This window comes from Mycotypha africana, assembly GCF_025528875.1.
Source record: "Mycotypha africana strain NRRL 2978 chromosome Unknown BDF20scaffold_11, whole genome shotgun sequence".
Classification (NCBI taxonomy): Eukaryota; Fungi; Mucoromycota; class Mucoromycetes; order Mucorales; family Mycotyphaceae; genus Mycotypha; species Mycotypha africana.
Window position 1 is genome coordinate 545,208 of NW_026515735.1, and position 24,553 is coordinate 569,760.

The 24,553-nt window shown below is 38.9% G+C and overlaps 13 protein-coding genes across 13 annotated transcripts; 4 read left to right on the top strand and 9 right to left on the bottom strand.

Annotated features, from left to right (window-relative positions):
• Window positions 1-161: 161 nt before the first annotated feature.
• On the bottom strand, window positions 162-1,015 carry BDF20DRAFT_827477 (uncharacterized protein; the record flags this gene model as incomplete). Its single annotated transcript, XM_053078167.1, has 5 exons — window positions 162-218; window positions 280-369; window positions 454-566; window positions 641-722; window positions 935-1,015. Coding segments are annotated over 5 exons (423 nt in total), but the record flags the coding sequence as incomplete, so codon positions are not given.
• A 256-nt stretch (window positions 1,016-1,271) lies between these two features.
• On the top strand, window positions 1,272-3,596 carry BDF20DRAFT_827341 (asparagine synthase-domain-containing protein; the record flags this gene model as incomplete). The annotated part of the gene is made up of 8 exons (XM_053078153.1): window positions 1,272-1,362; window positions 1,420-1,601; window positions 1,666-2,088; window positions 2,217-2,314; window positions 2,387-2,807; window positions 2,881-2,946; window positions 3,021-3,191; window positions 3,258-3,596. The coding sequence occupies 8 exons, from the start codon at window positions 1,272-1,274 to the stop codon at window positions 3,594-3,596; spliced, it is 1,791 nt and encodes a 596-aa protein (XP_052932287.1).
• A 178-nt stretch (window positions 3,597-3,774) lies between these two features.
• BDF20DRAFT_916467 (uncharacterized protein) lies at window positions 3,775-4,167 on the bottom strand (the record flags this gene model as incomplete). The annotated part of the gene is made up of 1 exon (XM_053084457.1): window positions 3,775-4,167. One exon carries the CDS (start codon window positions 4,165-4,167, stop codon window positions 3,775-3,777), a length of 393 nt encoding a protein of 130 aa, XP_052932288.1.
• A 236-nt stretch (window positions 4,168-4,403) lies between these two features.
• On the top strand, window positions 4,404-4,953 carry BDF20DRAFT_801674 (uncharacterized protein; the record flags this gene model as incomplete). Its single annotated transcript, XM_053076396.1, has 3 exons — window positions 4,404-4,538; window positions 4,616-4,811; window positions 4,883-4,953. Coding segments are annotated over 3 exons (402 nt in total), but the record flags the coding sequence as incomplete, so codon positions are not given.
• On the top strand, window positions 4,616-6,592 carry BDF20DRAFT_893057 (uncharacterized protein). The gene is made up of 9 exons (XM_053082331.1): window positions 4,616-4,953; window positions 5,006-5,076; window positions 5,138-5,222; window positions 5,283-5,443; window positions 5,516-5,620; window positions 5,691-5,836; window positions 5,927-6,008; window positions 6,100-6,138; window positions 6,212-6,592. The coding sequence occupies exons 1-9, from the start codon at window positions 4,927-4,929 to the stop codon at window positions 6,567-6,569; spliced, it is 1,074 nt and encodes a 357-aa protein (XP_052932290.1). The 5' UTR covers window positions 4,616-4,926; the 3' UTR covers window positions 6,570-6,592.
• Window positions 6,584-7,636, top strand: BDF20DRAFT_893068 (uncharacterized protein). Its single transcript, XM_053082332.1, has one exon. It carries the CDS (start codon window positions 6,758-6,760, stop codon window positions 7,508-7,510), a length of 753 nt encoding a protein of 250 aa, XP_052932291.1. The 5' UTR covers window positions 6,584-6,757; the 3' UTR covers window positions 7,511-7,636.
• A 967-nt stretch (window positions 7,637-8,603) lies between these two features.
• Window positions 8,604-9,454, bottom strand: BDF20DRAFT_805028 (uncharacterized protein; the record flags this gene model as incomplete). Its single annotated transcript, XM_053076484.1, has 3 exons — window positions 8,604-8,854; window positions 8,924-9,211; window positions 9,283-9,454. Coding segments are annotated over 3 exons (711 nt in total), but the record flags the coding sequence as incomplete, so codon positions are not given.
• Window positions 9,455-10,256: 802 nt separating this feature from the next.
• Window positions 10,257-11,265, bottom strand: BDF20DRAFT_143355 (uncharacterized protein). Its single transcript, XM_053074778.1, has 2 exons — window positions 11,129-11,265; window positions 10,257-11,035 (listed from the first exon to the last, which is right to left on the bottom strand). The coding sequence occupies exon 2, from the start codon at window positions 10,804-10,806 to the stop codon at window positions 10,465-10,467; it is 342 nt and encodes a 113-aa protein (XP_052932293.1). The 5' UTR covers window positions 10,807-11,035; window positions 11,129-11,265; the 3' UTR covers window positions 10,257-10,464.
• On the bottom strand, window positions 11,219-12,137 carry BDF20DRAFT_142732 (uncharacterized protein). The gene has a single exon (XM_053074777.1). It carries the CDS (start codon window positions 12,091-12,093, stop codon window positions 11,632-11,634), a length of 462 nt encoding a protein of 153 aa, XP_052932294.1. The 5' UTR covers window positions 12,094-12,137; the 3' UTR covers window positions 11,219-11,631.
• A 597-nt stretch (window positions 12,138-12,734) lies between these two features.
• On the bottom strand, window positions 12,735-14,792 carry BDF20DRAFT_990902 (uncharacterized protein; the record flags this gene model as incomplete). The annotated part of the gene is made up of 4 exons (XM_053085331.1): window positions 12,735-13,554; window positions 14,150-14,379; window positions 14,645-14,665; window positions 14,696-14,792. The coding sequence occupies 4 exons, from the start codon at window positions 14,790-14,792 to the stop codon at window positions 12,781-12,783; spliced, it is 1,122 nt and encodes a 373-aa protein (XP_052932295.1). The 3' UTR covers window positions 12,735-12,780.
• Window positions 14,793-15,130: 338 nt separating this feature from the next.
• On the bottom strand, window positions 15,131-16,019 carry BDF20DRAFT_839032 (uncharacterized protein; the record flags this gene model as incomplete). Its single annotated transcript, XM_053079233.1, has 4 exons — window positions 15,131-15,417; window positions 15,474-15,703; window positions 15,781-15,906; window positions 15,961-16,019. 4 exons carry the CDS (start codon window positions 16,017-16,019, stop codon window positions 15,131-15,133), a joined length of 702 nt encoding a protein of 233 aa, XP_052932296.1.
• Window positions 16,020-16,271: 252 nt separating this feature from the next.
• Window positions 16,272-16,475, bottom strand: BDF20DRAFT_805077 (uncharacterized protein; the record flags this gene model as incomplete). The annotated part of the gene is made up of 1 exon (XM_053076487.1): window positions 16,272-16,475. A coding segment is annotated over one exon (204 nt), but the record flags the coding sequence as incomplete, so codon positions are not given.
• A 2,805-nt stretch (window positions 16,476-19,280) lies between these two features.
• BDF20DRAFT_990903 (uncharacterized protein) lies at window positions 19,281-24,307 on the bottom strand (the record flags this gene model as incomplete). Its single annotated transcript, XM_053085332.1, has 4 exons — window positions 19,281-21,238; window positions 21,297-21,932; window positions 21,983-23,420; window positions 23,492-24,307. The coding sequence occupies 4 exons, from the start codon at window positions 24,305-24,307 to the stop codon at window positions 19,281-19,283; spliced, it is 4,848 nt and encodes a 1,615-aa protein (XP_052932298.1).
• Window positions 24,308-24,553: the final 246 nt, after the last annotated feature.

Below are 24,553 nucleotides of genomic sequence, written 5' to 3' on the forward strand. Positions count from 1 at the left end.
ACGGGATGTCACTTTTGAATCAAAACCTATTTTACCTCATTGTAATTGTATCCTGCTCATCTTTATATAAAAGTTTTAAACAAACAAATGGAGTTTTAAGATGAAGTTTATTTTCGCGGTTTTGTTTATTTATTACAATTCACTGCTACGAACTGATTGATCTATTTTTCTGTTCTGAATTCTACCTCAATATTATTGATAGCCACGGGTTCACCAGCCTAACAATCGGTATTGATTAGACACTATCTTTGCCCTCGCTTTCAGAATCATTGAATGTACCTTTTCATCATAATCTGCCCATTCCCCTTCAGTAAGGTCAATATCCTCAAATACTGAGTTGGTCTCTAAACCCTTGGCACTCCAAGGCTCCTAGATAAAACATCATACCATCAGTGTGATTCAGATGAAAATTATATGTCTTACTGCAAGACTATCTTTTATGTATATATATACCTTAGGCTGAAAATCAACCAACTCCATACCACGACAGTCAAATTGAGCAATCTGCTGGAATTTTCCACTATTTTCGGCATCATATTTTTTAATCTTAAAAGATGGTTCAAAACCTATATTGGTATGTTATTAACATGCGGTTTTCAGCCTACAATGATCGTCTTTCATGCATTTGATCTATACATACTGGCAGTCATATCACGCTTGCAAAACTTGCAGCGCATCACCAAATTGGCTGAGCCGCGTGAAGAATTCATTTCGTAGGTGTCCTATTTCATTGACTTTATAAGTATAAAAGCGTGTAGTAACTATATCAATCGTATTTGAGCGTTGTTTACTTGTTGGTTGAAAGTGATCCAGGATTCATCTATCTCGTGACAACTAGTGCACTGTACCTTTTTCCGCGAGCAATTGTATGTAAGTAAACTATTCGAGAAACTCATAGCTCCTTATAGTCAAACGGTACTATTGCATTAAATACCTTAAAGTTCCATTCAAAATCTTCGGCTGGAAGGAGATCGGTTACATTCTCGAGATCAGCTTTCAAATAAAGCCCTAATTTCTACGAAGAAACGAATCAATTATTCTTGTCAATAAATGAATTTATAATTGAAAACTCGGTACATACGACCATATTGTATTTAAAAAAAGTTCTTCCAAGGAAAACAGTCAATCTAGATGTGTCTGTTGGAAAATGCTTGCTTTATGCGTTCAGAAAAACCCAATTTAAACTCACAGCAGCAGCAGTACTGGAAATTTTGCAACTCAAAAGAAGTATCAAAATCGATTCAGGCTTCTAGCGAAACACATATGTAACTATGTGTGGTATACTCTTTTCTGTAACTACGCCGGATAAGCCAATAAATCAGGATGTATGGAACACTTTGCAAGAGTTGAATACAAGAAGAGGTAGAGTAGCCATAGTTTGGAATCCTCAAAACAGTAGATTAACTTTCTGATCGTCAGGTCCTGATGCACAGAATTTGGAGTGTGTACAGTTGGAAACTGAAGGATCTCGAACACTATTGCTTCGATTCTTCTCAACTGTTCTCCACTTGAGAGGGACTGAAATTAGCCCTCAACCAAAATATAATAAGGACAGCGGTAATATTCTTTGTTGGAATGGTGAAATTTTTGGTGGGATCGAAGTAAGTTGCTATAAAGATATAGATCGATGAGTGAACGCTTACTGATCGAAGTAATCTATTATAGGTTGGTCAAGAAGAAAACGACACGAACGTCTTGATGAATCACTTAGAGAATGCAAAAAATGAAAAGGACATCTTGAATATCCTTCAAAGCATAGAGGGGCCTTTTGCTTTTGTTTACTATAGAGCAGCCATGAAAAAGATATACTTTGGGCGGGATTGTTTAGGCCGCAGATCATTATTATGGCATCGATCAGCTGATGGTCATTTTATATTAAGTTCAGTTTGCATGGTTCCTAAAAAAGATTCTCCAGAAGAGAACAATGCATGGGAAGAAGTACCAGCAAATGGTTTTTATCGCATCGATTTGAGCAACGTTGATCCTCCTCTTGAATTACCCACAGTATGCAGACTTTCACTAAGCTTAATACCTTGGAAGTATGCAGCAGAGGATCTGGACGCCAAAGATACAGAAAGTACAATCCTTGTGAGTATCACTAGACTTAGGGAAATATAGCAGCAGATACTCATATCATATCAATCTAGAAACTGCCGTATCACAAATTGAACAAAGATATTCCAACTTTAGAAGAGATCGAGGATGCTAACGTTGAGCCAAGCATGAGTATTGAGATGGAACAAAAGGTGAATGAATTTGTATCAGTCCTTGGTGATGCCGTAAAGAGAAGGGTGGCGGATATACCATACTTAAAGTAGGATTTTAAATCAGGCGCGCTGGTTTACTTATACCGCAAACTCACTTTGCATTTTCCGTGTTCTATTAGCACGAAAGGACAGCCAAGAGTAGCTATTCTATTTTCCGGAGGTTTAGATTGTATATGTTTAGCAGCTTTGGCAGATCAATATTTACCATCGTTGGAGGCGATTGATTTGTTAAACGTAGCTTTCGAGAATCCCCGAGCTGAACAAGCCAAGTCGAGTGCACAAAAACAATCTAAAAGCAAAAAGAAGAAAAACAATAAAAATGATCACACGGCTGATTCGTTGCATATGGATGAACCTATCAATAACATATATGATACGCCTGATCGATTGACTGGAAGAGCAAGCGTCGAAGAGTTAAGGCGTATAGCTCCGCATCGTCTATGGAACTTTGTAGAGATCAATGTGCCCTACAGTGAAGCCTTGGAATACCGACAACGAATAATTGACCGGATGTATCCGTTGGACACCGTCATGGATTTGGTACGGGATAAGAACAAGCACTGATATTAAGATGGCTAAAATGGTAACAAATTGACCAATATTTATTTTACAGAGTATCGCGATGGCATTTTGGTTTGCATCAAGAGGAAGAGGTAATCTTTCCAACATGCATATAAACGTAACAGATCTATACTAATGTTTCAATTGAATCACAGGTGCTATTCGTAATAATGATGGTGAATTACAAGTAAGTACAAAAATTTAGTAAAACAAATAGTACCTACACTAATATATGCTGTAAAGGAATACGAAAGTCATTCTCGAGTTTTAATCTCTGGGCTCGGTGCGGATGAACAATTAGGTGGTTATTCTAGGCATAGAGAGGCTTTCAGACATGGCGGCTGGAACCGTCTAATAGAAGAAGTAAAGTTATTTTTTTGATATTGTTGGCTCAATTGTCAAAAGTATTCTAATCTTAAAATGCTATAGGTTCAGTTAGATATCGATAGAATATCGACACGAAATTTAGGCAGAGACGATCGTATCATGTCTGACCATGGTAAAGAAGTCCGTTTCCCCTTTTTAAGCACCAGCGTCGTAGATTGGTTATGTCGTCAGCCAATTTATATAAAGATGGATTTAAGGTATAACAGAGGACTGGGTGAAAAGCTTTTATTGAGGCATGTTGCTCGTCAGTTAGGGTTAATAAATGCAAGTCGCAATTGGAAGAGAGCTATACAGTTCGGCGCTAAGACAGCAAAGATGACGGGTGAGGCACGATCTGAGAAAGGTCAGCACAAATTATCTGTAGCTTCAACAACATCATAACGGAAACGAGTCAATAGCCCTTTTATATTCCGGACTGACATACTCGTAAAGTTCCTGTTTCGATAACCAAGCAAAGTCGACAATCTCCTTTCCATCGGGAAGGCATTGACCTTCTAACCAATTGGATAAGTAAAAGGATACCTGGAGAAATACAATAGCAATGTTGAAAAATGATTTTTTAAATATTTTGTATTTGAATAAAAATGCTGTATTCTTCACATAACTTTACGTTGGCACCAACAGAAGTATCCCATCTGTTAAAGTTTGAAGGAAATTTGTATTTATAACTGCCTAATGGATTTCTGTTCACAACATCAACTTTTATCTGTGAGCCACACTCTTCTCGTAGTTCCCGCAAGGCTGCCTCCAGACCTGTTTCGCCTGGATCTTGTCCACCTTGAGGGAATTGCCATGCATGCGTCTGTCGAGGTTTCTGAACAAGGAGGTACAGCGTTTCGTTTGGCAAACGGTTATAATTCCTCAAATCTCGCACTGTTGACGTCTTAATTTGAGTATTCAGCGGCATTCGGCGTACGATAATACTAGAAACTGCTCGGTAAACTTCAGTCATGCTTATGTACTGAAATCTTGAAATTGAGCAAATTAGCAACTTCACTCATGCTTGTCCATTGAAACCTTAAAAATTGATATCAAAAGAGCAAATTACATTATGCGTCGCCACTTAAAGTGTAAGTGGCTTATTGTATCGAAGGTATCAGTTCTCTTATTCTTGGTTTGGATTCGATTAGATGTGCCATGGCAAAGTCTCAACAGAAGGAAGAACTAAGCCAATTGGAGCCCAAAGCAGACGCACAATCGCTCTTTCAACTGTTTTCACCCTCGCTGCATTTCGAAATTCCTAAGAAGTCAACGAGACAAGGTTGGTTTGTATTAGCAGAGCAGTTTGTCCCAACTTCTAAGAATGCTTTTTGGCAAACGATTGTACGTTTCAAGCCGCGGAGTGTTTCCAAACTACATACGAACGTTGAGCAGTATCTGATGAATTGTTAATTTGTTAGCGACGATGGACGTTCGAGCCTCAGCTTGTTATTCCACCAATTGATAAAGCAGATGTTGAGGAAAATATGCTATCACAGAGTCATGAACATTGTAGCTCCACCGAAAGTCCTGTCGAATCTTTTACCAGACGGCTTTATCCTAAACGGAAATCAAAAGATCCTGTATTGGAGGAGACTGTAGAGTATTATGAAACCTGTAATGTCACATAATAAGCTTTGAGCAAAGAAAAAGCAAAATTGGTGAATGTAATCTGATGATCTGATAAGCTAGGGAAAGCAGAGTTGTGTACTTACCCAAACCTCCCGAGGAAATGAAGCTGCCGTTTTATTACCCAAAAGTATGCTCTGATCACTATCAGAAAAATTATTCCATACTGACGACTTTTAAAGGTGAAAGCGTATAGTTTTGTCTACAGCACCAAAATTAGTGAAGGAGGAGAAGCTTCAGAAAATTATACAATGTAAGTAGCGCTGGGATTTTCTAAAAAGGTAAGAATGAAAGTATTAACAATAATTGAATAGAAGCCCTGAAACTGAAGAGGGTTATTTAAAACTTGAAATTATTCCTTTGGATCTGAATGAACCTGCAACAAAAGATAGTAAAATGGTAAATCAAGCTCGATTTTTCTTACCTCCATGATGATCATTATCTCACCATATCGTATAGCAATATGCGTTGAAAAGTATATTTCATAAACTTTTCAAATGGTGTATACAACAGAAAATCGGCTATAAGAAAAAAGCAAACCATGATGTTCTGGTTCCGAAAGAAACGTATCAATACATGTATCAATACATGAAAGCGAAATATGGTGCAAAACTAATAGCGTACATATTCATTTAGTTGGCTAACAAAAATGTTACTGAACGTTGACCATTTACTTGCCATTTCTATTCTAGAGATTGGACTGAAAAGACTGATCCCAAGAAATTTGTTTACGAAGATCTAGCCATAGCTACTTATTTGATCTGTTTATGGAAAGAAGAAGAAATTAAAACACAAAGGTACGACTACAGTTTTTTTTTTTATGCAATCGTTTTATGTGTGGGGATAACAACTGCTTCGTTTGATTAGAAAGCAATCATTTGTCGATCTCGGATGTGGCAATGGACTTTTAACATATTTATTAGTTAATGAAGGTTATAATGGATATGGTATAGATTTAGCAGACCGTAAAATATGGTCTAAGCTCTGCGGAGGCCATAAGGGAATGCTGCGAGGTGAGGATGAGTTAGCTGGATTTCAGTTGTGAATAAGGAGTGAATGACTGTATAAGTATGAATAATATTCATGTAAACTGTCCATTATAGTTGATACATTATACCCATCCAAAGCAACATTTCCTAACACTGAGTGGCTAATTGGAAATCATGCAGACGAATTGGTGCCTTGGTATGAATGCAATTAGAGATATGCTTGTACATAAGTTTTCCTTATTTATTTGTTAATGTTTTCTAATACGTAACCCCATTTGCCCATACAGGATTCCAATAATTGCTTCAAAATCAGGAGAAAGTTGCAAGTAAGGAGTAGAAGTGTACACAGAAATTAAAGCATAAGGAAGCATGCAACTTAGAAGGCTTTCTTTGTTATAGGTTTCTGGTGATCCCTTGCTGTTTCTACGCCTTAGATGGGACACGTTCTTTGTCTCTTCCCCTATCGGAGTCAATTGGTAAATATCGAGCCTATACCAATTACGTAAAAGATATAGCACATAAAGTAGGCTATATCTGTGAAGAAGATTATTTGCGCATTCCAAGTACAAAAAACATTGCTCTGATAGGACGTGTAAAGCAAAGCAATCTTCAGCATACTCCAGTTGAAAATGACTTCTCTAAAGCTTTGCAGGTTGCAAGCCAAACATTCGTGCCTCGTAAAACCGACCGACAAAAAGAAGAAGAAAGGCAGGAGACCTCAAAAAAACCAAAATTAGAAAATCGTTCACTTAATTAATAAAGGATACAGTTTCTATTCAATTGATAATGTTGGATTGTTCTCTTGTTCTTTTCAAGCCTTTTTCCTACTCCATATTTACAACTTTTTGCAATTTTTTGTAACGTATACTTTCAAAAAACACTATTCAATCTGGGCATCCACTCAGCACAGTATATATCACCATATACAGCAAAAATAAAGAGAAAATGAAACTTTCAATTCATCTCATTCTTCTCTTTACTTTAATAATATCTCAAGCTATCAGCTCTATACAGTCTGAACTTTTAAATAATGTCTCTCACGTATTGAACGGTATTTCAGACCAAAAATCAGATTCAACAACCCATGCAGCAGACAATAGCAACAATAATATCAATAGTAATGCCAACGCATCGCCTTCTGCATCCCCTCAAACGCAATCATCTTCTCCTGCGACACCTTCTCCAGCACCACCTCCACCATCATCATCAACCAGTGCAGTATCGCCTGTAACTTCTTCAAAACCGGAGCCATCGCCTGTATCATCTACGACCCCATCTTCTGCGGAGAAGCCTCAAATTGTTTCTACCACACCTCAAAATTCACCTGAGCCCAACACAGATAAAGGATCAAGCACACATGCATCGAATAATAATCCTTCAACTGCTAATACACATACTTCTTCTAATGATAAGCCAGTGACGCCTAATAATGAAAATACGCATACATCGAATTCCCCATCTCCAGCTGTGTCATCTTCTTCCTCTTCATCACCTACAAATCTATCAAGCGCTAGCTCTAAATCTAAAAGTAACAAAAGCTCTACAATATCGGAAGACACAACAGCAGCAACCGATACAAACGTCCCTTCCGCTACTAATAATGTTAACCGTTCAGTATCAGCGAGCAATAACAGTAGTCCCTCTGGAAATAAGACAAGTGTGATTGTAGGTGCAGTTGTTGGGAGTATCTGTAAGTAGGGAAAGATATATACTTAAAAACATCGTTGTGTTATTCCTAACTCCCTATTTACGGAAATCTTACTTTTATAATCTTGAACTCCTCCTTACGGCTTAAAATCAGTTGGAATTGCTTTGATTGGTGGTGCATTAACATGGATAAATCGACATGGTGGATGTGCGAAAAGAAGCAATAAACGCTCAGCTGATTTTGATGATTATGGTTTAGCAGATACTGATTTCCCTCATAATTATCAACATCAACCTGAAATGCGTTCACCTAGTGTGCAGCCGATGAACCTTCCTGGACCTACTGCAGGCGCAACTGTGGCTGCTGCTGCTGTAGGAGCGGGCGGCTCGCCTACTATCCCGCGTTTGAACGATCAAGGAACATTCTATGGCAATAATGCAATGGATACTTCGTACAATAATCAAATGCAACTTGTATCAGGTTATCAACAAGACATTGGTAATGGCGCAAGCCCTGCGATGACAGCCGCTGATTATAACAACAATCAAATGCCTTTGGATTACCCTCAACAACAACAAGCTTATTATTATCAGCAATCGCATCAAAACGGAACTATGGGAATGACTGCAGGTAACACGGGATATTATTCTGAGCAGCAAGGTTATTACTACGAAGCAAATCACCATCCTCCCGGCGCCAACTATGACATGCCGGTTCAATACAATCAACATAATTATGCAGACCAAGGAACTTACAGTACAACAGTAAATGGAGATCAATTTTACAAACCTGATCAAGTTGATATAAATAATCAAAGACGGATGTGAAAAGCATTGTAACATTTAAACCAAGAGCTTAAGCTTTTTTCTTTTTGAAATACCAACAAGCTTTTCGATATCTGTATACAATACAGGTGTTAACTATTTTAATCTATGGACTTTTTCTTATAAAAAGTTTTTTTTTTTTTTGACTTTACACATAAATAACTTCTTATATAGTGCATTCTATTTAATATATAAGCATGCAAAGAAGATAACTTTCCTATTGTTGTTCGTTGTCTTTAAAAAATAATAGAAATGTCTGATGTGTATCGCTTTATTTAGAAGATTGAACAGAATAACAATATCATCGAAACAAAGCCCTTCTTCCATTAAACGCATATCGGCCACGGCAAGAATTAATTACTTCTTGCACATGCATGCCATACCAATCTCTTTCAGAAATATTCATACACCAAGAACTCTTCAAATGGGAGTGTCCAAATCGTTTTTTACAGAACCAAACGATCGGAAGTGTTATTATCCAAAGACAAGTTATGAAATTCAGAAATCGTAGCACCTTATTATCTATCCATCGCGAAACAGCAGCATCCGATTTCACAACAATTTTATGATCTTCCATTCTGAACGTAATTTCAACATTTTCGTAATAGCCACTGTTCCGGATAGCACTTGTAAGTGCACAGGTAAGACCGTTGTAGTCCCAACTGACTTCTTTTGTTAGTTTAAGTTCTTTCAATGCATTTGTTGAATGTGTATACTCATCACAAAGCTGCCGTAATGTTTTCTGCTCTCCAGTTTTAGGATCTGGAGAAATATACATTCCTTGGCAGACTGGAGATATATCAGCGCTACAATCAATATAAAAATGAAAGTCTTCAATTCGTTTTGTCGTCGGAACACGCTCCTCTACTGTTTCTCCATTATTATTTTTATAAGTTTGAGTTATCCATACGGTTTCTTCGTGGTAACCTAAACAATAATCAAGGTCAAAGTGAGATTAAAAATTCGCTCTGGGTAACTTTCACTCATTATAGACGTACCATAGAAATGCATAATCATGCGTGGGGGCTTATTGTTATGTTGATACAAGAATTGAAGCAATGCCTCTCCATCCTGATTGATATGCTTGTCCCTACTTATTATACCATCTTTAACAGTTTCATAAGTGGCTCTATAAAGTGAATATTGTGGTGGCGCAGGTCTTCCTGCAAAACTGCCCTCAGCACTATTGCCGTTTTTATAGATATTAGCTAATGAAGGCGCACTTGCTGACTCGGCAGTTTGTGCGTCATCAATTGCTTGTATTGCTGTTGGTATAACACTGGATGTAAAAGTTGGTACGCTACTGTTCTGAGCATATCCTTCGTAGTATGGTATGCTTGATGTAGGAGCAATGTTGTCCGATGATCCCGCCGGAGCAAGAGCTTCATCGTACGAAGGTGGTGAAGAGCCTGCTGCTGCTGAAGACGCTGACTGTGAAGTATGTAATGACTCTGGAGGAGGTGAAGTAAAAGAGTAGTAGTAATTGTGTTGTTTTTTCGACATAATGCCTTTAGATAAAGAATCAAATGCTCAAGATGAGGGAAGAAAAGTAGCAACCCAAGATTAAATATGCGCAGCCAAGATTTTCTTAAAAAAGCTTATGTGTAACATTTTGCTCCTTTTGACAAATATACCTCTCTGAACCCACTAAGTACAATCAGTTCATGCAAAACAATTTTTCTTTAAGGGCCGTGGTGGGCGAAAAAAGCATACCATCTAAACGGGGTAGGGAGAAGGGGTTAAACTAATCATTATAATTGGTAGGCTAAGACTCTGGGCGCGGTTCGGGATCTTGCTTAATAAAGCCTGGGCGGGCACCGCAATTATTCATAACTTGTTTAAACACCAACACCGACCGAGAACCACCTTGATAGCGGCATTAAAAAAACCTAAGGAAGCAAAGAGAAAGGATCAAAGCTGAAAAAATATCAGCGGCGTACAAGAATTGATGGAAAATTACTACGATTAAACATGATTTTATTATATAATTTTAAACCCAATGGGCACACAGATAAACTACATATCAGAAAATTGCCCTGGGCAGGTCAAAATACGTGCAGGAATTAGAAAAAACCCTAAATGTACTAGGAAAGAAAAGGATAAGGGATCACAATGCAAACTAGGTAAAAAAAACGGGACAATCAAGTAACGATCGTAGTGGACGCATAAAGCCAGTCTAGCTAGGGCTGTCCTAATATTTCTGACAGGGTACGGGGAATTTTCTCCTGCTGAAGATAATCGATTTCATAAACAAGCATTTGGACAATTGGCCAAGATATACTCCAGTTGACTAGGATATTGGCACGCTGTTTTATGGGTCGAGTGGAGAGTTGGTTCAACAAATGAGAAATGGGGTCAACGACGGTTGTCGGAAGTTGCAGACGGTTATGCATTTGTAGGCATTCAATGGCGTGGGCTTTAGTAAGAGTACAGAAGGGGTGGAATAGGCAATGAGTTGAGTAGTTGTTGGGGAGCCAGCTCAGTGTCCAACGAAGACAGCAACTACGCTCAATAAAGCTCATTGGGAGCCAAAGAATGGGATCAAAGAAATGTTAGGGCGGCATTGGTTCATCAACTTTGAGTTGGGCGCTGAACGTATGGCGTCTAAGTTCTCTTGACGATATGCTTTGATGGCCTGGTGTAAAGCCTTCCGTTTTAACATAGGCGTGGTCCCGTGACGTGTTTGTGAGGTAATAACTACAATACTCGAGTACGTACAACCAGGTAGAGAATAAATTCTACCACGTCTATCTATATTGCATGCAATAAAGGTTACGTACAAGTATTTAACATGAGGATTAAAGTATAACACAAGAAGCATCTGGACTTGAAATTAGTGACTACCATACGCGTCCTGAAATAATATAATTCCCATTAAACCTCACAAAGTATTTAATCCTTCTACTTCATCTGAAGAACAATAAAGACACCTAAGTTCATAGTCATCGACTTATAACAGTTATCAAATTTTATAATAAGCAAATACAACAGTTGTGATATTTGTAGTTGTTTTATGTTTAGTGAACGCGACTTATAACTTGATATAAACTGTAAGGTGAAATGAGTCTCCTTTAGTCCTTTTATTATACACTCAAAATCAGAGAGGGGAGCGTTCACAGCAAACTGAATGTTTGTAAAAGATAAAAAAGTCCTCGTTCCTTAATTTCTCAGCCAGTAATAATGCAGCATTATAGATGCGCATCTTTAGAAATACAAGATGACGTGTACAAGTGTTATTATGATTCTATGATCATAATAACGAGTCAAATGCTTGAAAGTGTGTCTAATTCGCCTTTATATATTATAGGAGTATGGAAATACCACAACAGTAAGTCTGTCCAGTATCATTAACTTTTTTTTTCTTTTTTTTGGAAATAAAAAATAGAAATTGTCCCCCATTTTTTTTTAAAATGTCCAAATAGGGTAGGCAAACTGGAAAAAAAGAGTGCTCTTGAGATTTTTAGCTTTTTGGAGGATGCTGGTTTTGAATGGGCAGCCCTTGAAGGATGCTGGTTTTGATTGGGCAGCATTTGAAGGATGCTGGTTTTGATTGGGCAGCATTTGAAGGATGCTGGTTTTAAATGGGCAGCCTTTGAAGGATGCTGGTTTTGATTGGGCAGCATTTGAAGGATGCTGGTTTTAAATGGGCAGCCTTTGAAGGATGCTGGTTTTAAATGGGCAGCATTTGAAGGATGCTGGTTTTGATTGGGCAGCATTTGAAGGATGCTGGTTTTGATTGGGCAGCCCTTGAAGGATGCTGGTTTTGATTGGGCAGCATTTGAAGGATGCTGGTTTTGATTGGGCAGCATTTGAAGGATGCTGGTTTTGATTGGGCAGCATTTGAAGGATGCTGGTTTTAAATGGGCAGCCTTTGAAGGATGCTGGTTTTAAATGGGCAGCATTTGAAGGATGCTGGTTTTGATTGGGCAGCATTTGAAGGATGCTGGTTTTGATTAAGCAGCCCTTGAAGGATGCTGGTTTTGATTGGGCAGCATTTGAAGGATGCTGGTTTTGATGTGTGTCAGATTGTTCAAGCTGGTACTGGAGTCGTTCTGTAGTTTTAAGACGTATAGTAGCATCTTGGAATTAAATGGGTTCATATTTGATTTTCAATTATGTATTTAATAGTTACTGCTGGTTGCAAATAACCAGGTTGTCTTATTTATGGTCCAACAGTACGTGTCTCCGAAACATCCAGATTCACAAAAGTGATCGGCTGCACTTTTGATCAAAATCAAGACTAAGTTGCCAATCAAAACCAGTATCCTTCAAAAGCTGCTTAATTCTAAACGTTTCTCTGTTTCTTATTATCGCTAATAATCATGTTTAAAATGTCCCATTAATCGGAACAATACGGATTTGGTAGATAGCAGTGGATTAAAAAAACTTATTATCTAAGAAAAATGAAATGTTGATAATGTATTATTGTTGGTGTCTATGTAGAGACGTTATGGTAGTATCATAAAGCATCAGTGGTGATGCGTAGGTTGTTGGTATTAGCTGGAGATCCAGTCATAGAGTAGTTCACCTATGTTTTCTTCCGGCTCAAATTGGGTTGGTGGATGGTAATTGAATTCATCTACCAGAAGCAGGATATTCAGGAGATCGTGCCACTTCGGTTTCCAGTAATCCAGTACTAATTGCTTTGCAGCAATGGTTTTTGGCTTAGCGGCAGGCAGACTTTTGAGTACAGAATCAATGGGGTGTAAATGGCCGTAGCCCATGACTCTATCAGATGTTGCGATTGATGTTATCCTGTACTTTTTGATTGTTTTTTTTAGACAGTTGATCTCGTGGTTGTTGGAGGCGGTTGATAAGTCAACTTTGTATTGTCTGTAGATCTGGTTTTTTCGCTTCAACTTTTCGACCAGGCTGGATCTACTATTTGAGTCAGCAATCTTTCGGATAAGGGAGGTTTCTTGTAGATACTGCAACCTTATGTTGTATTTGGCATTTAAAGATATCTTTCTTATTTCCATCGACTCGAGACATGTCATTACACGAAATGATTCCATTGATGCTGTTCTGTGACCTCCTACTATTGCTCTCAGGCAGTCATCTTGTATGCGTTCCAGGGCAGGAAGTTGTTTTTTGTAGAGGTTAAGGATACATAGTCCATATTCAATCTTTGCCCTTATGAATTGTTTATAGATGCTGTTGTTGGTGAGAATGGAAAACCCAGAGGGTCTCAAGCCTATCAAGGAGAACTTTTGGAAGTCATTCTTGACCTTGTCTTTGGTGTATTCGAGTTGATACTGGGTTTTTATGCCCTCTACAGATACTGCAATACCAAGGTATTTGAATTGAGTTTGCCTATTTATGACTTCATCGTATAGTTTGTATGTGATGTCTTCTTCGGCAGAGAGAATTACACATTTTTGTGGAGACCATCGGTAGCCATTCAGCAAGGAGTGTTGTTCAACAGTTGAGAGCATGTTCGAATCTGCTCTGCTTTGTGGATGAGTACCACGTCGTCGGCGAAAAGCAAGCAGTTGATGTTGCCAAGCTCATGTTGAGCAGTCGGTTGGTTGGTTGAGGTTGGATGTAGAGACCTGAGTAGTTGCGGTAGGGAGTTGATGAAGGTGGAGTATAAGTGAGGACTCAGTACAGATCCTTGTAGCACTCCTGTCTTGATATGGAAGAATTGGGATTGGTAGTTAGCATTGATAATCTGAATCTGTACGTCGTCAAATAGGTTCCTCAGGATGGCAATCATTCTTTGGTTGACGTGTTTGCCTGCTAAGGTATTCCATATGATATTTCTATCGACACAGTCATAGGCCTTGTACACGTCCAGAAACGCAAGGGTTGGTGGAGCCCCATGCTTTGCGTATGTCTGTATATTAGTTCATCTAGGCATATTACTTGGGCGATGGCAGATAGTTGGGGTTTAAAGCTGCCTTGTGCAATATCAATGAATGATGTCTGTTGGTATATCATTGGCTGTAGGCAGTATTCCATGGACTTTCGGAAGATAGATGTAAGGCTGATAGGTCTATAGGAGTTTGGGTCGCTACTATCCCCTTTTTTGTAAATAGTGACAACTTGCGACTTTCGCCACACCTCAGGAGTGAAGCTAGGTATCCAGTCAAAAGCTGCTTAAGATGTATAAAGCTGATTTATCAGACTCTCTGATACTTTTTGTATTCTTCGTTGTATAAATTGTCCATTCTGCTTATTGGGTGGTAAGCAAAGGAAGCCAAGTTATGACTAAAACTCATCTTCTCTGAACATATGCTTATGCTGGCTATCATTCAATTGTGTTTTAGTGCCATGGTTCGCCTCTTTTTGTTCTAACTCATGGTTTCTTCTGCTGGCCTGGTTGCTCGAACTTGTTACTGACAGATGTATATGCCGTACCTTGTGGCATTTCCATACCTCCTATAATATATAAAGACGTATTAGACACACCTTCAAGCATTTGACTCGTTACTATAATCAGGGAATCATAATAACACTTGTACACGTCATCTTGTATTTCTAAAGATGCGCATCTATAATGCTGCATTATTACTGGCTGAGAAATTAAGGAACGAGGACTTTTTTATCTTTTACAAACATTCAGTTTGCTGTGAACGCGCCCCTCTGTGATTCTCAGTGTATAATAAAAGGACTAAAGGAGACTCATTTCACCTTACAGTTTATATCAAATTATAAGTCGCGTTCACTAAGCATAAAACAACCACAAATACCCAGCATCCTTCAGAAGCTGCTTAATCAAAACCAGCTTAATCAAAACTAGCATTCTCCAAAAAGCTGCCCAATCAAAACCAGCATCCTTCAAAGGCTGCTTAATCAAATTTAGAGAGAGAGAGGGGTTATATTCACAAAGGAGTGAGAGGATCGTCAATGGTTATAATGACTTGTAATTGATTTTCGCTTCCGTGACGATTTAGGATTTGTAGTGTTGTGGAGCATGTTATCTGTGAGTGTAAATGGATCATTTGCATAGTTGTGGTTGCCGCTATTTAAAATATATTGAAAGCAGGAAATAATTTTGACGACCTTGTCCAATTGTGAAAGAAAAAGGGGCACATGATCAAGGGTAAAAGGTAGTTGGATATGAGCGATTTCACACATTGTATACAAGTCAGCTTGAGCGCGAGTAAATATGTAGAAAGTGGCATATTTGCCTAAGAAAAAAAAAGGTAAGGATACGAACAGCATAGCAAACTCAATCGGAGCTTACCGACAACAATGAAGGTAAAGATTTCTTTCAACTTGTGCTTATCGGATGCGGCCTTGGCCAACACTGCAATGCGCATTAAATCAATGCCAACCAACCGATGATTAAGAGCTTGGTATTGCGCTTTTACCTCACCGCAGCCAATTCGCTTACTCAAAGCTGCTCCGGTTATGATATTTATTGAGGCATCTGGTCGTATCGTGGCTTGCTTTTCTTCATCGCTGACGGAAGTCCTATTCAATTTACGTTATGATCAAATCGTATTCTTCTCTGAAATACCCATTTTTTCATGAGAAAGTTCTTTACTTACCATCGAAAAATTATATTATTATCCAAGTCCTCGAAAAGAGGAGCCAGGATTGCTTCCAAATGCCTTGTGATTAATTCAGTTTCTCTGGGCCCGTCTTCAAAGGTTTGACGGGGAAGTTTTTCTACCCTATTACTGGTATGAGTTCTTACTTATTAAATCGTCACATCTCAAGATACTTACATGTTACGAACGGCCAACAGAATCCTGTTTGTAGAATTGAGACTATCATCCTTCATCATTGCAGAGATTCGACAAGATGCTGTCAAACGCGTACATATATGATTTTGGTCGCCATCCTAACAAAAAGTTAAAAGCCATTGAGCGACAAGTAGCTGTTAAAAAAATTTACTTTTTTTTTACGAAATCCATTTGTCTCGAAGTTCTTCAAGTTGGTTCCTGGTTGAAGTTGGGAATGGTTGATACGTAGTCTGCTGCTTAGAAAGAATATGTCGACGAAGTCCTTCACAAGTGTTAAGATCGATGTGCCTGTGCAAATCTTCATGAGTGCGCGCAGGCTTTAGCAAGAGAATTGAGGATAAAGCTAATAAATGTTGCATATGTTCTTCAATGGTGAAAGTACCATCTTCTCGCAGCCGGCTTTGCACATCTAGCTGAAACTTATAAAACTGATTAGACACGTCGATATTGTTAAAGTGCAGACGACTTTCCATTGATGGCGGGGAAAAACTCAACTCATCAAGTATAATTGAAGAGGAAGTGGGTGATGAGGTCAAGAGTGTTGAAGCTGTTGATTCAATAAGCGGCGAGTCCTTGCTGGTATTCACAGAGTTTGTTGCTGTTGTCAAGGAATCTGTCTCGGTATTCACAGAGTTTGTTGTTGCAGCTGTTGGCAAGGCAACTGTTTCGACATTTAAAGACAAGCTTTCTCTGGGGTAAACAAACAAGCATGACAGCTGCTTCTTTGCCAAATGTACTTTCAAGGTTTTTGCATTTTTCAAATAGCTTGGACAACATGGGCACGGAAATCCGGAAGAAGTACGAGACACAGTTGTTTCTCCTTTACAATTTTTATTATAAGTATCAATACAACTAAATCAATAAATATAGGTCTCACCAATTATCACCATAGAGACATGTTTATCTATCGCGTGTTTATCGCGTTTGCTTTTTGTTTCAAATAGACTGTCGCAATGTTTACACTGAATCGGCATTGTTGGAATAAAGGGAACATGTTTAAAAACCAGCATCCTTCAAAAGCTGCTTAATCAAAACCAGCATCCTTCAACTGTTAATCTACGTTTAAACAGAGATTTTATTACATAAATATTAATTTTTTTAAAGCCCAATGGACACGAGATATTAAGCTTATCTAAATTGCCCGGGACAGCTCCAAAGGCTTAAAAGAAACTAAAAACCCCTTAGGGCTCAAGGGTAAAAAGGATTATGTACTAAAGGATTGTGGGAGGGGAAGAGGGTAACCAGTCGAGCAATAAGTGCCCTAACCGAGGAGTTGTAGGCGGCTCTTGAGAGTGGTGTAAGTAGTCGAGTTCAAACAAAATGTGACAAAGTGCTGGCCATAGAAAATGCCAGTGTTGTATTTGGGATGGGTTGTTGATCGGATGTGTAGGAAGACGGTTGAGGACATAGGATATGGGATCACGGACTGATGTGGGGAGTCGTAGGCGGTGGTGCATGTTTAAACAGGAGATAGCGTGGAACTTTGTAAGTAATGACGAGGGATGTTTAAGGCAATAGGTTCGGTGGCCTCCAGGAAGCCAACCCAAACGCCATCGGATACATCGACTGCGTTCATTAGTTGACATAGGAAGATAAAGGATCGGGTCGATCATTAATCGAGAACGGCATTGAGAGATCAGTTTGGAGTTGAGGCTGTTCGATTGTTGGATGTGAAGGAGGCTAGTGCGGAAGTTAGCAATACAGCGTCGCAGAGCAGCTGATTCAGATCGTTGATTGAGCGGAGAAGAAGTGTAATCTTGCCAGATCGGAGAACGAGCAAGCTTGCAATATAACGATTTACTTTGTTGCTGGCCTATATATGGGAGTAGTATCGAGATTAAAGTATCAGTAGGCAGTGAGGTAGAACGTAATAGGAACTTAGCTTGTAGGACGAAGGAGCGTTCTTTCATGGTGGGCAGATTGGCAAGGTGGAGCATAAGCCTGGCAGACGATCTACTGGATCCACCAAAGATTCGTCGAATACACTTGTTCTGGGTATCTTCGAATTGTTTATATTGCTTCGCGGTTAGGGGGCTAATGGCCAGTCCGTATTCCATCTTTGCGCGGACTAATTGGGCATATAACCGTAGTGAGAGCAGTTTTTCGAATCCACCAGGATTGACACCGATTGCTGCTAGTTGGTTCATCGTAGTAAGGGCCTTAAATGTGTTAGTACGTGCTAGTTCATTTATATCTATACTACCACCTAGTTGAAAAGGTATCCCTAGATACGGAAAAGTGAGCTGACGTTGTAGAGGAACTACTGTTAATCTACACTATTTTCAGAAATTTCACAGTCGAACAAGTCTCCCGAGAATTGTTTGAGACCGTCGGAAACAAATTAGCTCCCTCTCCTCGTTACGTCGAGCATTAAGATTAAAGAAAAAAAAAAATAAATTTTTTTTCGCTGTTAAATCAATAAAAGAAGATTAAAGCAAACTGTAACCTTCCGAATTTGTTTCCTCAGGCCTAAATATCAGTGTATAATAAAAGGACTAAAGGAGACTCATTTCACCTTACAGTTTTTATCAATTATAAGTCGCGTTCACAACAACAAATAACCACAAATATCACATCCTTCCTAATCAGAAACGGTACATGCGCTACAGCCGATGGCTGTAATACGTTTTGGTTAAGGAATATAAAGAATTGAACAAGACTGCCAAAAGCACTACTTTTTCTGTCAAATGTGTCATTCTGCTCAACTCTAACTTTGACACTACACCCAATACGTAAATATTACAGCATTTCTTATACCTTTTCACGTACTAATAGCATATTCATTTATCATATTTCATTGATCTGTCTCGAAATCGGTCTCATAGTTCATATACTCTATCAGTATATTACAACCTTATTAGCGGTTTACAGATTAGAAAATGCAATCAATTTTTGAAGTAAAATTCAGTTGTTATGATGACTATTTCTCCTTCAGCGATTGTCGAGTAAAATGGCTGTAGCTCTATGTCATATCAAGATATGTGCATATAATCTTTATTTTATAATTTATACGAGAGACGTAACTGATCCGACATGAATGGATAAGAATCCTTATGATCACAGGTTGATATACTGAAATATGAAGTTAAAGCATCCAAAGATGGCACCCAAATAGGTGCGTTGATACTAGTTAACACTTACAAGGAAAAATTATCCTAGTGTGCATTATGGCTAAATAACACAAGGAACTTCTTTTCTATAATTCAGCATTGCTATTGTTATACCCGCTATTTGGTTGAACGTCAAATGATAGTTTATTTACAATAGACTTCTTTCATTACAAGATATCAGCTGCCCATCTATCAACGGCAAAGGGAAGAAATTGAATTGGTCTCATGGTAGCGAAGCAAACTATCTTCTGCCTGCTTTGCTTCAACTAAGCTTCTTGCTTTGTCATAATAATGTTCTGCTATGGACTTGTCTATTATTCCCGTCAGACCTAAAGCATAAAAATCACCTAGACGGAACAATGCTTCCGCATCATTTGCCTCGCCTGCCATATGCCAATAGTACAAAGCTTTAGTATTATCCAAATCCGTTCCTAGGCCTTCTTCGTAGCATTTTGCCACGGGTATATAAGCTTCAGTGACGCCTGAATTGGCAAGATGCAGTAGTGTTTGAAAACCAAATTCGGGGTCCCGCTTTTTTCCCCCCCATCCATTCAAATTGTATAGTGCAATCATAACTCGTGCTATAAAAGATGCAGCAGAACTTAAATCGCTCGAAGCTTTTTCAAACCATGTCAAGGCATCTTCTCTCAAATCCTCAGCCTCTTTGAAGTCTTCTACTTCATCAGCCAACATGTGTTTCAGTTTTCCAATTGCCAATTCAGTCACAGCCCCACCTTTCAACTTGTACGCAGTTGTATACCAGTATAACGCTTGTTCAAAGTTTTGCTCTAATTCTTTCTGTAAATAGCCCTCTTCAAAGTAATTCCCAACCATCAACGCGGATACAGCATCACCCAATTGAGCAGCTTCGTAATAGTATGCAAATGCCTGCTTGCGATTTTTTTTGATAATGTTGATGCCGTGCGCGACCGATCCAGTATGAGTAAGATGCCCCAATTCTCTTAAAGCCTCAGGAACATGTTGTTGACCGGCATCTTTATAAAGTCCATAACCGTATAGATGATCACCATCAATACTCCAGGCAATTCGTCCAAGCTCATATGTCGATTTTGGATGACCTTGTTCCGCTGCCGCAGTGAGATATCTTTTAGCCACAAGAATATTTCTGTCTAAACCAGCTCGTCCGTACAAATGGAATACTCCAAGCTGGTATAAGGATTCTGGATGATTCCCTCTCTCTGTTGCCCTTCGATACCAATCCGACGCACTTGTATCGTTGTTTTCTTTGTCTGCATATATAGCACCCAATCTCCACATAGCTTCCGTATTTTGTGAGATATGGATAGAGTGTCGGTAATAGTTTTTAGCAATTGCCAAATTGATTTCAACGCCTCTACCATATTCGTAACATTGACCTAGCAGGTAGAGTGCCAATCCTAATGCATCCTTGATTAACTCTTCGCGTAGGAACTCTTCGCGGGAAGGGCAATAAGTCGTGTTTGACAAGCATTTCTTTTTCATGAGAATCATCCCTTCCTTGATTACTTCTTGTAGTGACTTTAATACATTTCTATCTGTCGAAGGTTGCTGGTCGATTTGAATACCATGGAACCTGTAGGATATGAGCATTACTTTTGCTTTCAAATTATTATAATTCAGTATTGCTTTTTGGAACCAGCTGATAGCTTCATCGTGTCGCCCCAGCACATCTCCAAGAATTTCGCCTGCTTTGATCATAGCCGGCTCATAATTTTTTAGAGCTGCTTTAGCATACCAATTTGCTGCCCTCTCCATATCTTTTTCAGGGATAATATTTCCCAAACTGTTTTCATGGATTTGCGCAAATTGGTACATGGCCTCAGTGTCATTTAATTGACACGCATTTAACAGAAGTGTAAAAATTCTGGCCTTCACTTCTTGATTTTTTTCAGCAAGAATGGGATCCTTTTCTTCTTCAATTAATATGAGAGCTAACTCTCGCATACATCCAGCATGATTCATACCTGCCCCACGTCTGAATTGTTTTAGAGCTTTTCTATCTGCATTTGGGATGTTGTCATGATTGTTCAAATAGTATACGCCTAATTCATATGCTGCATCTGCATCTCCTTCTTTAGCAGCTATCTTTAACCAGCCATGTCCTTCATCTACTGAGTCATATGTAGCATGTTCGTGTAATAGCAGATAACCTATACGCAGAATTAGAATCATAAAATATAATATTATAAAATAAATTCATAAACTTACCCAAAAAATATTTCATCCGGCAAGCCTGAGCCTTTGCATCTTCTGAATCCAACTTGGCCATATCACGCAAGTCTGGTTTGAGAATATCAAGATAAGCTAATGCTGCATGATAATTTTGTTCCTCCATACAGTTATAAATCAAGCGACATAAACACCTTTGCTTTGCCCAATGTCTCCGTTCTTTCACAGGCACTTCTACACATGTTGTCGCAGTTGTTACTATGTTTGTATCATCTTCCTCCACACATTCAATGTAATAACGGAAAGCCTCTTTTTTATTGGCATCAGTTCCGATTCCATTTTCAATACAGACGCCAATCAATTCATAAACTTCTGCAAGCTCAACTGCATCTTCTTTTGCATCACTGTTGGTTCCTTCTTGAACTATTGCAACCAATTCATTCAACCATGCGTACGCTTTATCTTTATCCTCCTTTGTTCCATAATTTTCAAAAATATATAGTTTGGCGGCTTCAATTCGCGCTTTTTTGGTGTAAAGAAGGCCAATAGTTTTCGAAGTAGCCAGTTCTTCATAAACTGTTATTGCATCCGCTGTCATACCTCGTCGATGATAAGCCTCTGCCAAATCTAATGACGCACTAAAATAAGCAATAGTGAGTTTAAGCCCACGAATTTCTTTATAAATACACAAAATTTAATACTTTACAGTGTATAACCTAAGTTACTCGCCTTTTTAAGACACTCAACTACTTTTTCAAAGTTTTTTGGTATTGCGGATTCTCCATTATCTAGAACATAAGCACCTTCATAAAAGTTTGACAATATATGCCACGATAATGCGTCATCTTTTTCTGCTGCCATTTGATAGTATTTGAATGCAGTGTTATAATTTTCTGCAGTAGTAATAGTGGTCCAACCAACATGATTTGATTCATCGTCCATCAAGCCTCTCAAATACAGGTTACCCAATTCTCGGTAGGCAGGTGCACACCCTTTTGCAATAGCTCTTTGCAAAAGATCTGCTGCCTTTTTTGTCGTTGTTGTATCCGTTGCAATTAAAATTCTTGCTAATCGTACCATAGCCATAGGCATTTCTGCAGCCGCAACTTCGTAGCAATATTTTGCCTTCTCGACGTCAGAAGAGAGACCTATTCCATTTTCATAATAGAGACCTAAACTATAATGAGCAATAACATGCCCCTGTTCTGCTGCTTTCATGAACCAAGGTAAAGCTGCTTGTGTACTTTTAGGCACGCCTAATCCATTGGCCAACATATAGGCCAGCTGAAATTGCCCATCTCGATCACCTGCTTCAGCCGACTTTTTATAATAGTTCAAAGCTTGCTTTAAATCGGGCTGTACTATCTGCTGATTATTTGTCTTGTCGTAAACACCTTCCTCATAACATGCTGCTAACCAGTAATGGGCATTAGGAAAGCCACTGTTGGATAAAGCTTTAAATTCTTGGAACGCCCAGAAACAATCCTGTTTTACACCGCCCCACCCATTGAAGCGATATCGGGCTACCATCAGCCGGGCTGTATTGCGTTGCGTTACGAATCCTACACTGAAGTCTAGTAGCGACATTTGTTCGTGTTTGTTATTGCTGTTTTGATTAAATGTATTTTTGGCAGCTGTTTCGAACCATTGAAAAGCTAAAGTATGTTGACCAGCACGCTGTAATAGTCCTGCCAAAGATAGCTGAGCTGTTAAAGATCCCGATTTAGCTGCTTTTTCAAACGAAAGAAGTGCAGATTTGACAGAAGTCTTATGTTTATGGTTTTGATGCTGGGTCATAAAACTAACGGTATGGGGATCTCCTTGAGCGATCGCTCTCTGTAAAAGCTCATTTGCTTTCTCTTCGTCCTTTGTAGTTCCTAAACCATCTGCATACATGATGGCTAAAGCTCGTTGAGCAGGTCCATATCCTAAATCAGCAGAGAATGACAAGTATTCTTTGGCAAGCTTGTAATCCTGCATTAATTCTTCATGGCCAAATCGATAATTGATACCCAGCAAATATTGTGCCAATGCTGTTAGATGAGGTCTAGGGGACAATTTTGCTGCTCGTTGATAACAATCAATTGCTTTCGTGATATTCTTCGGCAAAAGTATTCCTTCTTCATAAAGGGCGCCCAAACGAATCAATGCAGTGGCATTGTCCTAGCAAACATATATGATCAAGATATACTCTAGGTGGCATACTACAGCTACGATTGAAAAGGTAAACTTACTTGGGCGCTTGCTTTATATAACCAATTCAAAGCTTGCTGTTTAAGTTTTTTTTTATCTTCAGAGAGTGGAAAGATTTGTTCGTTAGTATTCAAACCCATCTGGTTTATTAACAAGCTAGCAACGGCTGTCTGTGCTTCTGCAAACCCTTGGTAAGCAGACCGTTCGTACCACATCCGCGCGGAAGTAATAGATTGATTAACCAGTATAGCATGTTCATAATAGACACCCATAAGAAACTGAGCATACTTATTGTTATTACTGGCGGCCATACTTATGTAATGAAGCGCTTTCTGATAATCTACAGGGACACCTTGACCGTGAAAGAGCATTAAACCAATCCGATATTGTGCGAAATGGTTACAGTCTTGAAGCTTCTTAAAATATTCGTATGCCTTAGTATAATCTTGATGGTCGTAGTAATAGCAAGCTAAAGGGTAATAGGCCTCTCGATGATTTCTCAATGCGTATAATGCTTGTGCGCCTTCTGCTTCATTTTTCGGTGTACCGAAACCGTATAGTTTGCATTGTGCAACCCAAACACGGGCCAGCACTGTGTCCTGCTTCACGAGATTGCTGTAAATGACATGCTCCGTGAGATGCTCACTGATATGAAAGTTGGACGCCAAACTGATTGTTGAAATGTTTGAAGGTGGTGGAACTAGTATATCTGCTAACTTTTGATTTGATGCATGCTCGTTTATTAATTGGTTCGCTGTATCTGATTTCAGCTCCACTACATTTATGCTGCTTGTGGTATTTTCAATTATATTAGTAATTCCGTTATGAGCGTGCTCTTTGCTTGTTGCGTTTCCCATTTAGCATACAGAATAAGGTCAAAAACCTGTTATAACTCTAGGGAAGAAAAATGAAAAATTATAAAGTCTTTCATATAATTCAATAAGATAGCAATATATCGAATTACTGTCAGAGGTAGGTACACAACGATCTTTATTTCCTTATACAGCAGATGTTTTAAAACCCGTACATTTTCCGCGGAAATTGAAAGGTTTTCCACAAACACTGCGGTCACAAGCAAGCCTGCAAAAAGGCAGAAGGCAAGC

What these genes read in the sequence shown, in the direction of transcription:
- BDF20DRAFT_893057 (XM_053082331.1), top strand. Translation starts at nt 4,927, where the DNA reads ATGAAGCTGCCGTTTTATTACCCAAAA. An exon ending in TGCCGTTTTATTACCCAAAA is followed by an intron (nt 4,954 to 5,005) that starts GTATGCTCTGAT and finishes CGACTTTTAAAG; the next exon opens with GTGAAAGCGTATAGTTTTGT. An exon ending in AAATCAGGAGAAAGTTGCAA is followed by an intron (nt 6,139 to 6,211) that starts GTAAGGAGTAGA and finishes TCTTTGTTATAG; the next exon opens with GTTTCTGGTGATCCCTTGCT.
- BDF20DRAFT_893068 (XM_053082332.1), top strand. Translation starts at nt 6,758, where the DNA reads ATGAAACTTTCAATTCATCTCATTCTTCTCTTTACTTTAATAATATCT.
- BDF20DRAFT_143355 (XM_053074778.1), bottom strand. Translation starts at nt 10,806, where the DNA reads ATGAGCTTTATTGAGCGTAGTTGCTGTCTTCGTTGGACACTGAGCTGG.
- BDF20DRAFT_142732 (XM_053074777.1), bottom strand. Translation starts at nt 12,093, where the DNA reads ATGCTGCCCAATCAAAACCAGCATCCTTCAAATGCTGCCCAATCAAAA.